General features: G+C 50.5%; 1 protein-coding gene across 2 annotated transcripts in view; it reads right to left on the bottom strand.

Annotated features, from left to right (window-relative positions):
* Positions 1–11,383, bottom strand: part of FBXO11 (F-box protein 11) — a 400,064-nt gene that overhangs the window by 236,311 nt on the left and 152,370 nt on the right. For both annotated transcript variants that reach the window (XM_085612738.1, XM_085612739.1), the window contains exons 6-7: positions 5,323–5,406; positions 5,100–5,232 (exon numbers count right to left, since the gene is read on the bottom strand). In XM_085612738.1, the coding sequence (XP_085468864.1) occupies positions 5,100–5,232; positions 5,323–5,406 (217 nt within the window). The remainder of the gene's footprint in view (positions 1–5,099; positions 5,233–5,322; positions 5,407–11,383) is intronic.

The raw sequence follows: 11,383 nt of genomic DNA, 5'->3' as shown, positions 1-11,383 counted from the left end.
AGATAAGAGAGAGAGAGAGAGAGAGAGAGAGAAAAGAGAGAGAGAGAGAGAGAGAGATAAAGAGATAAAGAGAGAGGAGATAAAGAGAGAGAGAGAGATAAGAGAGATAAAGAGAGAGAGAGATAAAGAGAGAGAGAGAGAGATAGAGAGATAAAGAGATAAAGAGAGAGAGAGAGATAAAGAGAGAGAGAGAGAGATAAAGAGAGAGAGATAGAGAGAGATAAAGAGAGAGAGATAGAGAGAGATAAAGAGAGAGAGAGAGAGATAAAGAGAGAGAGAGAGAGATAAAGAGAGAGAGAGAGAGATAAAGAGAGAGAGAGAGAGAGAGAGAGAGATAAAGAGAGAGAGAGAGATAAAGATAAAGAGAGAGAGATAGAGAGAGATAAAGAGAGATAGAGAGAGATAAAGAGAGAGAGAGAGAGAGAGAGAGAGAGAGAGTAAAGAGAGAGAGAGAGAGAGAGATAAAGAGAGAGAGAGAGAGAGATAAAGAGAGAGAGAGAGAGAGATAAAGAGAGAGAGGAGAGAGAGAGATAAAGAGAGAGAGAGAGATAAAGAGAGAGAGAGAGAGAGAGATAAAGATAAAGAGAGAGAGAGAGAGAGAGATAAAGATAAAGAGATAGAGAGAGAGAGAGATAGAGAGAGATAAAGAGATAGAGAGAGATAAAGAGATAGAGAGATAAAGAGATAGAGAGAGAGAGAGATAGAGAGAGATAAAGAGAGAGAGAGAGATAAAGAGAGAGAGAGAAGAGATAGAGATAGAGATAGAGATAGAGATAGAGATAGAGATAGAGATAGAGATAGAGATAGAGAGATAAAGAGAGAGAGATAGAGAGATAAAGAGAGAGAGAGAGAGAGAGAGAGAGAGAGAGAGAGAGAGAGAGATAGAGAGAGAGAGATAAAGAGAGAGAGAGAGATAAAGAGAGAGAGAGAGATAAAGAGAGAGATAGAGATAGAGATAGAGATAGAGATAGAGATAGAGATAGAGATAGAGATAGAGATAGAGATAGAGATAGAGATAGAGATAGAGATAGAGATAGAGATAGAGATAGAGATAGAGATAGAGATAGAGATAGAGAGAGAGATAGATAGAGAGATAGAGAGAGAGAGAGAGAGAGAGAGAGAGAGAGAGAGAGAGAGAGAGACCACCAGGCGGCACCGAGGTGCCAGGAGGCTACAACAGGAAAGCCAAAGCAGGAAGCAAGCAGACCACCTCTGAGGAGCAACTGTGTAAGCCAGGTGGTAGCACCAGGCAGCACAAAAGTATCAGAAGATCACCTCCCCCCCGTGCCCCCCCCCCCCCCCCCACAGAACCACCGTGACAGCCAAGGCGAGAGCCGGGCTGGAGGCACAAGCAGTGGAAAGCGCTGTAATAGAAAGAGAGAAAGACAGCAACCATAGACCACACAGCAAAGGGCCACAAGCCCGGAACAGAGGGGCAACAGCAATCCACCCCCAGACTACACAGTCAAGGAGGGCCGGAGCCTCTGAAAGGAGCAAGAGGCCATGGACAGGCAAAACAACCCCAAGCGTAGAAGACTACAAGGGGATCAGAAATTATAACAACAAAGGGAAAAAAGCAAAAGCAGGCCCCTACACTGGAGAGAACCTAGCTGGAGGAAAGTCAGACAGGCAGAAAACGAAAAGGACCCCCACAGAAGACAAGCCACCCAGAGGGAGGCTAGTGTAGAAAATCAAGCTGAGGGTCCTCGCAGAACGGGAAGGAAGGGTGGGTCGTGAAGGAATCTGCAGCTAGAATCGTCTCTACCAGATACATCGTTACCAAAGGTAAGTAACTTGTACATCTGATAGAGACTACTAGCCGCAGATTCCTTAACGTAGAATAGATACCCTAGCCATACCCAGACGGGAGGAGGGCCTGCGAGAGAGCCTCCCCACCAGGAGAGACTAGGGCCCCAGCAGGGGACATGGCACAAGAACAAGAAGGAAAGGACCAGGATATCCAAGCCCGAGAAAGAGAGTGCCCAACACCTCGCAGGGGCAGACAGCGCTCCAAAAGCCTCAAGGAACGCAATGACCACCTCGAACCCAGAGGGAAGAGGTAGACCAAAGGCAGGGCCCACCAGAAGAAACACAGGCATAGCGATAGAAAAGAGCTGAATACACCTCGGCCGAAAGCAGCGAGCAAGGCCGGAACAGCGCCACTGCCAACAGCACAGGCGGAAGAAGAAAAACACTGTTGCGTGAAGCCCCCTGCGGAACCAGAGGCAGGGGCGCAAGGAAACACATCAAGATCATAACGGAGGAGGAGAACAAGCAGGCCTGCACAGGCATGCGCCACCAGTAACAGACAACACCACGGAACAGCGCACCAGGGACAAGGCAGACGCCAGCCGAAGGCAGAGGCCAGGGAGGGCCAGGACACACACTGACCCATGAAGAAGTGGAGGAACCGGCAGAAAAGAAAAAGACGGAGGACGGCCTAAGCCTGTCACAAGAACACAGAGGCCAAGGAAAGCCAAGCTCTCTGGTGCATCAGACCAAGGACCAAGCCAAAACACAAGTCAAAAATGCAGAACCGCTACAACCCGATGCTGCAGACAGCAGGCCAGATCGGCCAAGCAACGTAGCGAAAAGGGGAAGGATGAATCTAGCCCAAGCTGTTCTAATACAATTGGCAAGATCGCACCTGCGACATATCGTGACGCCACGGAGAGCAAGGAACCCGGAAAGAGTGACCACCCCTCCACAGGACAGAGCTATATAATAGCTACAAGTACCCCACATAGGGTAGGTAACGTCCCAAGAACCATGGGAACACCTCTTAGAAAAAAATTCGGCAGTAGAGGATAAAACAAAGACCTGCAGAAAAATCCCGCAGGCGGTTTAACAAGCCACCAATAAAGAAGCCACAGAAGGCCTAATCTCAGGGCCTACCAGGCTTACCAACAGCCAAAACCACAAGTCAACAACAGGCCAGACCAGCAGCCAACAGCACCATGGACCCAACAAAAGGACCCCAAGGGCACAGGAACCATACAGAACACACAACCCTGGCTACCCGTTACAAGGCCCCAGGAAAAACAACGGAGAACACCTCTCAAAACACAGACCGACAGTCAGGTCACTGGGGGGGGGGGGGGGGGAGGACGACGAAGCCCCGCAAGAAACCTCTGAATGGCAGAATCCGCAGGGGCGTGGAACAACATAGTGCCATCAAAGGGGAAGGTCAACCAGCTGTTCCCTAACGTTCTTAGGGAAAACACTATCCCGTGGCCAGGCATGGCGACGAAGGGCCACCGAAGTACCCATGGTAAAGCCAAGTATCTCAGAAACGCCAGCTCCCGCCCATCCAACACATGGTCCCGCAGATCAACGCAGGCACCCTCCTGAGAAGCAGAAGACAAAAGAGACTCCGCCGAATCCCACAAGCAAGAAGTGGCCCTGGCCAACAGACAAAGAGTGTTAAGGGCCCGTAAAGCAGCACTGGAGGAGGCGAAGATGTTGCGCCCCCAGGAATCTAACCACCGGGCCTCCTGTGACGAGGAGACAACACCGATGGCAAGGAGGGAAAGTCAGTCTGTAAAAGAGGGCCCCTGGTAGAAGGGTGGAGGGAAAGACAGACAGGATCATGCGGAGCAGGACGGTGGCGGTGCAGAAGAGGCTGGGGCACCGAGTCCCCCATGGCAGGACGCCCCCAAAAGAGAATTGTGGAGCGCAGCCTCGAAGGGAAGAAGCAGCTCCCGTCCACCAGAGCCCTGATGGAGAACCTCCAGCAGATGATCCGTGGGGAAATGGGCAGCTGGATCGCCCATGCGCAAGATTACTGCAGCCGTGGAAACATCCAGCGAAGGCAGCACTCGCCTTCGTAGGGCCCCGCGGCAGGGAAAGGAGTTCCTCCATTGGCGACGACTGCAAGCTAAGGCGGCCGTCCCCCAGCCCAACCGGAGGAAGGAAAGGCAAACCTCGAAAAGGAGGAGGGTGGACCGATGAATGGGGAACCTGAGGTGCCTCTGGCGAAGACTGCGGGCCCCGTGATGGCAAAGAGCCGTCCTTAGAGGACGCCGGGGAAAAGGCCACGACGCGGCGACCCGTCTCCGGAGAAGAGAAAACCAACAACCGCCGAACCTCTGGAGAAGAGGAGGCGTCCGAAGACTAATCAACGACCCGACGTCAGCCCGGCATGTAGAGTCCGCCACCGGCGTCAGGTCAACGGCGACCGGCCCCGAAGGGGACGCCAGAACTACCTCCGCCACCAAGGCGGGGTCAGAGCCAGGGCAACGAAGGAAAGGCGCCGAAAAGACGTCGACTCTACCCAGACGACGCAGCCGCCTGCGTGGAGGGACGAGAGGGGCCAGAGGACACGCCCCGACCCCTAGCCGGCTCCTGCGGCAGCACCAGGGCCAGCAGCCACCAGCGCCTGAGCGGCGTCACCTCAGCCTCTGACAAGGCTGCCGCCTGCCCAGAGGACCGAGGGGAACTCGAGGACATGCCCGAGCACCGTCAACCTCCCGCGACGACACTGACCTGGACATGCGTGCCGGAAGGAGTTTCATCCGGCGCTCCCGCCGGGACTTCGGCTTCATTTGCTGACACGCCCCACAATCTGTGGAGTCCTGATGCTACCCCAAACACCACATGCAGAAAGGGTGAGGATCCGTCACCGACATCTGGCGCGCGCAAGACGAGCACGTTTTGAATCCCGAAGGCATTGGCACACTGTTCTCAAGAAAACGCTCATAGCGGAAAAAGAAGGCCTTAAACAGGCAAGGAACACAATCCGGATCCGCGTTGCACGCGGAAAAGAAGAAAACTGACGTCAGCGTGCCAGGGTGGGGCTTATGTGACCTCGCTGACATCACGCCCGCGGAGGACATCGGGGCGGAGTCACAAGGTACCGCCCCCCGGCACGCAGAGATTCTGGGCAAGAAAGTTTTCCAGGTCCAGTCTCACGCCTTGGGATAATTCTATGTTAAGGAATCTGCGGCTAGTAGTCTATCAGATATGGTGGTATGGGAACTTTTCTTGGGGGCCTGGACAGACAGAAGTTAATGGATCATGTATTCTGTAGGTAAATTTACCACCTGAGTCTTAATTTCACAATACAGCTGTAATCAAATAGTTCCTTCTGTATTCTATACCTGCACCAATCATTGTGATTGGAGATTCAATATATATCCATTCATCGGTATATATTCCAGAATGCACAAAAATAAGCCCATCAAAATGAGCTTCTTGAACTCCGCCGAGAGCATCTTCAATGGTATCGTAATACTACAAGAAAAAGAAAGTTAAGCATTACTACAATAAGAATTACTGTTCCTCATTTATACACCTAGAACCTCACGTAGATATCAAACTTACCAACATATTCTCTCGTCCTTTGTACCGTGCTGGATTACTGTAAAAGTGCTCTGCAAACCCAGGTTTCACATGTGCTCCTTTATACTATAAGAAAGAAATGTAAAACAAAAATCAGCCAACCATGACTTAATACACTCATTTCTCCTATCCAACTGAAGCAGCTGGAGTTTTTCGCTGCACAACTATACATGCAATTTACATAAATCAGAGCAATTAATGACCTTAGTGGGTCTAGCAGTATTTATTTTGGACAGTTTTTTCAATCAAAGTGTACCACCATCATGGTTTACAGTACAAGTCTCTGCAAAATTCTAATTCAATATGTTTCCCAAGCAGCAATGCCAACCCGAAAAGCCAGCTTTCAAAGATTTGAGTAACATATGGAAAATCAATAAAACATAAGCGGAAATCAGTAATGAATAATGCCTTCAAGAGGGCCATCGGGCACACAGGGGTTACTGAGCCCTACCGTGGGCGTTGAGGTCATTTACTACTGATGTCCCGGAGCTCGAACTACTATGGACCCTGAAAAACTGGGCTAAATACTCCCTTCTTACTCTGTGGTAGCTTTCGTCAAGCAGTGCAAGGCTCCCTTGGTTTTTCAGGGGCAGTAGGGTCTTCGAAGATCGATTATTAACATGACTCCTAAACATCCAGGGAATGCTCCCAAGTAGACCTTAACGCAAGAGTCCACTCCAGCTTTTCATAAAATAGTCAAAAGTGTCTTGGCACCGCAGCGAGTTTCCTCTGGGCCCGAAAGGCCCGTAACCAGTCTTACCTGCTCCAGCACATAGGAGGCTTTCAATGTCCCAGCGAGTGCCCCAACCAAGGACACTCGCATTGCTCCAGTACTGTGCAAGGTGTTGGCAACACGCAGCTCTCTCCTGAGTATATGCAGCACATTCCAGCAGGGATTTGGGGAGCTATAGTGGTCTTCCTGCATGCTAAGTCTTGCACTCTCAACACGGGTGCTGGTGGAGGAGTGACTAGATTCCTGTGCCCCTGGTGATGCAGTGGTGCACACATTACCTCTTCATCAGTTTCATAGGGGCAGTTCTGGCTCAATCCTCGTTGCTTCATGGTGACCCATGCATCATAACTCAAGATTTCTCAGGTGACGGCCCGATCCTCGCAACCACTTAAGTATCAGTAGCCACTCCTGGCACACAGGGTTGGCAAAATTCCACCAGTCAAGACGACAGACCTCACCACAAGGTAGTCTGTACCAAAGCCTCCCCTCCGGACAATACAGGCCACCGTCACAGATGCCACATGGCTTCATTTGTCCCGCACGGCACTCTGCTCACAGCTATCTTCACGGCAGCCCTCCCCTGGCATACAAGGGGTGCAGACGGGAATCTTCACATTGGCAACAACACGATCGGTGCAGCAACTGTCTCCTCACACTGGCTGGGCTCCCCACTAGACTTCACTCCCTCCAACACTCTCCTCTTCCTCACAGGGCACACTGGTCTGGGCAAGCAGGCTGGCGCTTGTGCAGCAGAGAAGGTGATCTTGGTTTCTCTAGGAGATGTCCCTTCACTCAACAGGGAGACTAGGAGGCCTTGTCCCAGAGTCCTGGTCACAGGAAGAAGTTTTGTAGAACTTCTTCCGGTCACACAGCCCATCTAGCTGCTTGGCTTATGAATTTTATTGTAGTTTCAACCTCCCCTTCTTATAATCCATTTTCAGACATTAGTGTCTGAGTCTTTGAAGTTTTATGTAGAGTTTCTGCTTTTTTTATTTTTAAGTGTACACTTTTCTTTCACTTATTCCTCTTGAAAGGATATCTGTCACAGCAAGATACTTCAAAGCTGATAGTCCCACAACACAGGTCATGGGAGTGACTAGATTTCACACTTGGTTGTCAGCCACAGTGATGTATGCATCAAAAGGTTCATCCTGGGCTCCCAGTCCTATTTTTTATGATTCCCTTATCAGCCCAGCGTTCTTCCTTGAGATTCATCCAGGCCCCTTCCTTGCAATCTGTCACTGAATCAAAGAGCAGCCTTTTGAAGTGTACAGGGGGTTTGGGGTGGGGGGGGGGGGGTTGGGCTGGAGTGTCTCTCCCTTCCTCCAGTGTGTCCCATTCAGCTCACATAAATGTAGCAATACACATCTATTTGCAGGCATTCCTCTTCTCATGTCTTCACCAGGAAAGCCTGGACTTCCCAGAATGGAACCCAGGGTCCTCCACGTAATGCACCATTGCAGGCACAGTTGCACTCAGTGTACATCTGTGCTGTGTGCACACATGCTGTCCAGTACGATCACTTCCATGAATTGTGCCACTCCAGGCACACATATTCAGCCTACACATTCATTCTGTGCACAATGCGCATTACTGTAGCCTTTCTATATTATGCCATGGTGGGCTAATTTTCAAGCACCAGCACACAAACTCATCATGCACACGCATGACAACACTTCACCTTTTAAGTATTGTACTTCTAGCAAGCATACATACACCCAGCATATGCTTCCACTGCACATGCACTGCACAGCATTACATCTCTCACGTAATGTACCCCTCGCAGGTAGACATATACCGCAGTAAATGCATCCACCATGAATGTACTGCACAGCACTGCTCTATCCCTGTACTGTACCCTTCCCAAGTACATATACATCCAGGGCAGACTCACCACTCCCGCACTGCGCAGAACTCTATATCTAACGGATGTAGGCCAAGGGTAAGTTAAGCACACAGCAGCAAAACTTTAAAAAGTTGAATGAGCCTGTAGGCCTCACTCCAGTGACGCAGGACCTGTTCCCTCCTACTGCTCACTACTTGCTGTGATGCCACCACCTGGCACATGCTCCTTAACTCTTGGTAAAGGCAGTAGCCTTCCACAACTATGAAGGGAGCCTTTTGGGAGCCCCTAATGGTCCAACCCAACCACAATCCTTGAGACAGGTCTATGTCATGACTCAAACGAATGATCTGTGTTTGCCTAGGACAACAAAAATCAGCATTAGGGATTCAGACAATAGTACAGTTGGGCGCTCAGGGCAGGGGAACACGTCCTTTAACATGCAGAGGACGTTTCGGTCCCAACAACGTTCCAGGCATGTCCTGAGACGCAGGGCCTCCTGACAAAGGTTCTACAACCCAACCCCACCCTACTTGTTACAATACCACATGGCAGTGGTGTTGTCCGTTACCACCTGAACCAGCCCTCCACTGACGGAAGGAAAAAAGGCTTTCAACGCCAAGAGAATCGCTCCACTCTAGCAGGTTTATGTGGAGCTGAGACTACACCGGAGACCAGAGTCCTCTGATCGCCACCTCTCCCAGATGGTAACCCCAACACAGGAGTGACATATCATCATGAGTGCTAGGCAGGAGAGGGGTCTGTTGCTGACCCAATCATGGTTTGGCAACCAGCACTGCAGATTGTTTGCAGTTCCATCCAATATTTGGACCAGATCAGAGAGATTTCCCTGATGCTGCACCTACTGGGACTTCTGATCTTACTACAGAACCTGCATATGCTACCAGGCATGTGTTACTAACAGGATGCAGGAAGCCATGAGGCCCAGCAGCTACAGCTTCAACAAAATACAGGATAAAAGCTGAAAAACCATAATCATAGCCTGAATATCCTGGACTCTCCATTACGGAGGATAGGTGCAAAACTGCACTGTGCCCACAATGGCACCATTGAAAGGGAGCGTCGGAGAAGGAGTCAGATGAGACTTCGGAAGCTTGATAGTAAACCTCAGTAAATGAAGGAGGTCTGCTGTAGTATGGAGGCAAGTGATGACTGCCTGGCATCAGCCTGCCTTCAGCAGCAAGTTGTTGATGGAGGGGAAAATGGGAAACCCTGACCACCACAGATGGGCTGTAACCATTGCCATCAATTTTGGGAACAGCCGAGGAGCGCTGAAAAGGGGAGCACAGCAAACTGGAAGTGCTTGTGGCCCACTGTGAACCACATGTAAAGTCTGTGGGCTGGCAGGACAGGTATGTGAAAATAGGCATCCTGCAAGACCAACACTATTATCTAGTAGACAGGACCTGAGCCAACGTGAGCATCTTGAATTTCTCCTTTTTTCTGAAGCAGTTGAGAGGGTTCAGGTCTAGAATAGGGTGGACAATTCTGACCTTCTTCCCATTATGTCAGCACCCTCTCAATGGCTCTTTTGGCCAAAATAGCCTGCACTCCCTGATGCAGCAAAAAGAGGTGGTCCTCAGTCAGCCAGTCTGAGGATGGTGGTATTAGTGGTTAGCTTTCTGGGAATGGAAGGGTGTAACCCTGCTGAACAATTTGGAGCGTACATTAATCCGAGGTGATGAACTGCCATTGGGGCAGATGGGGCTTGATCCTAGGGCATAAGAATGGGGTTTTGAGGTCGAGTTTGGGGCTGCCGGGTGGGGATGGGTTGGTGGTGTTGGGGGGATAGTGGGGGATTGTGGGGGTTGATTCAGTGGCACTAATGAATCCATTCCACAGCGTATAGTGAACTTTGCTGCGTTCCTGCCATCGGCAATAACCTGGGAGAGGATGACTCATACCTCGTCTAAAACAATAGGCCAAGAGGCACACGATGTTCACGGTGCAGTGCAAGGCTGGTGGAAGAGAAAAGCTTCTTACCGAAGGTGTCCAGCCTCTTCGATTACCTATCCGGTGGCGTGGTAGGAAACATATTAGGATGACTTTGGACATGGAGGTGTGAACAACCAGACTCTCTCTCAGGGGTGGGGTGCTGGGTGAGGAAATCTGGCTCCCCAGGAGCGGGGCAGTGGACAATAGTTCCGTGCACAGGTGCCCCTGTGCAGGGCTTGGCCCATGTCCCAAGCAGGACACCATTAAAGGGGAGAAGAGGTTCTGTGGGGGCAATTACAGGTTGAAGCACCTCAGTCAAGACGTTCGTCTCTACTGCCAATGAAGGTAGAATAAATCACAAAACCTCAGCTGCCCTCCTCAACACAATGGCAAATGAAGCCCCTTCCTCTGTAGCCAGACTAGGAGGAGTGACTAAGCCAGTGTCTGGAAAGGTGTCTAGATCACTGGCATCTGCCAGTTCCTCATACCAGTTATCCTCAGTCTCTTCTAGGAGGTCGGGATAGCCGTAAGGATCTTCAGATCTGCCCCAATCGTATACCTTATAGTGTCTACCAGTAAAAGGAGGCACTGTCTCCGACTCAGAGGGTAATGATCCAGTGGGCGCCAAAGTCTACACTCTGTACCAGAGTCCGGTATAACAATGGGATCAGTGCTCCCGGAAAGGTAGCAGAATTGTGACAAGAACTGATACAGATAACAGATCCAAAGGGCTTGACTGGCACAAAGAGCGAATATGCCAGCAAGAATCCAATGGGGGCATCTGTCGAACCCATGGGGCCTGAATGCCTAGAGGGTTTGCCTTGCCCAAACATGAGATGCATGGCCTTCTAAAACTCAACTGGACAGGGGTTGCTCCAACTCTGGGAAATTCAGAGAGGCATGGAGCGAACTCAGACTCCATAGCTGATGTGTGGGAGTGTGGCCTAGATTTCTGGAGTCATTCCCGCATCTCAACCGAAGACTTGAGCTGGGGCAGTGAAGTCTAAGGGCACTTCGAATCCTTGGTCATCTTAGATTTTATTTTTTTCAGGACTTGACCGATGATGACTTGGAGCACAACGATGATCACCGTGAGTGGCACAGAGACCAGACCCGGGACCTTCCTCGCGACTTGGACCTGGAGCGGATTGGAGTCCAGGATCACTTCCGAACCAGGGGTCCAGGATAGGATTTCTGCAGAACCTTCTTGCTGTGACGTTTGAGAGAAGAATGTCCTGAGTGTAACAGATCTTGATCTGTGGAAGACATGCATACTGCTCAAGTGGCTGAAGGAATTGCTTGGAGGAGGAAACGTAGAGTAAGGGACAGATCAGGACCAGGAGGTCTCTCCAGTCCAGCTGACAAAAAAGGAAGACCAATGCCACAAGCAAGCACTGCGAGATTCGTGGAGCTGCAGAGAAGTTCACCAGAATCAACACTGGTGAGTCACTGCCTCCCAATCAGATCAGCAAATCTCAGTCCCAGAACGGTTTGCGAACAGGCCGATCTCT

Source organism: Triturus cristatus, chromosome 6, assembly GCF_964204655.1.
Source record: "Triturus cristatus chromosome 6, aTriCri1.1, whole genome shotgun sequence".
Taxonomy (NCBI): domain Eukaryota; kingdom Metazoa; phylum Chordata; class Amphibia; order Caudata; family Salamandridae; genus Triturus; species Triturus cristatus.
The sequence above is the reverse complement of the archived record's forward strand: the minus strand, read 5'-3'. Positions and strand labels throughout refer to the sequence as shown.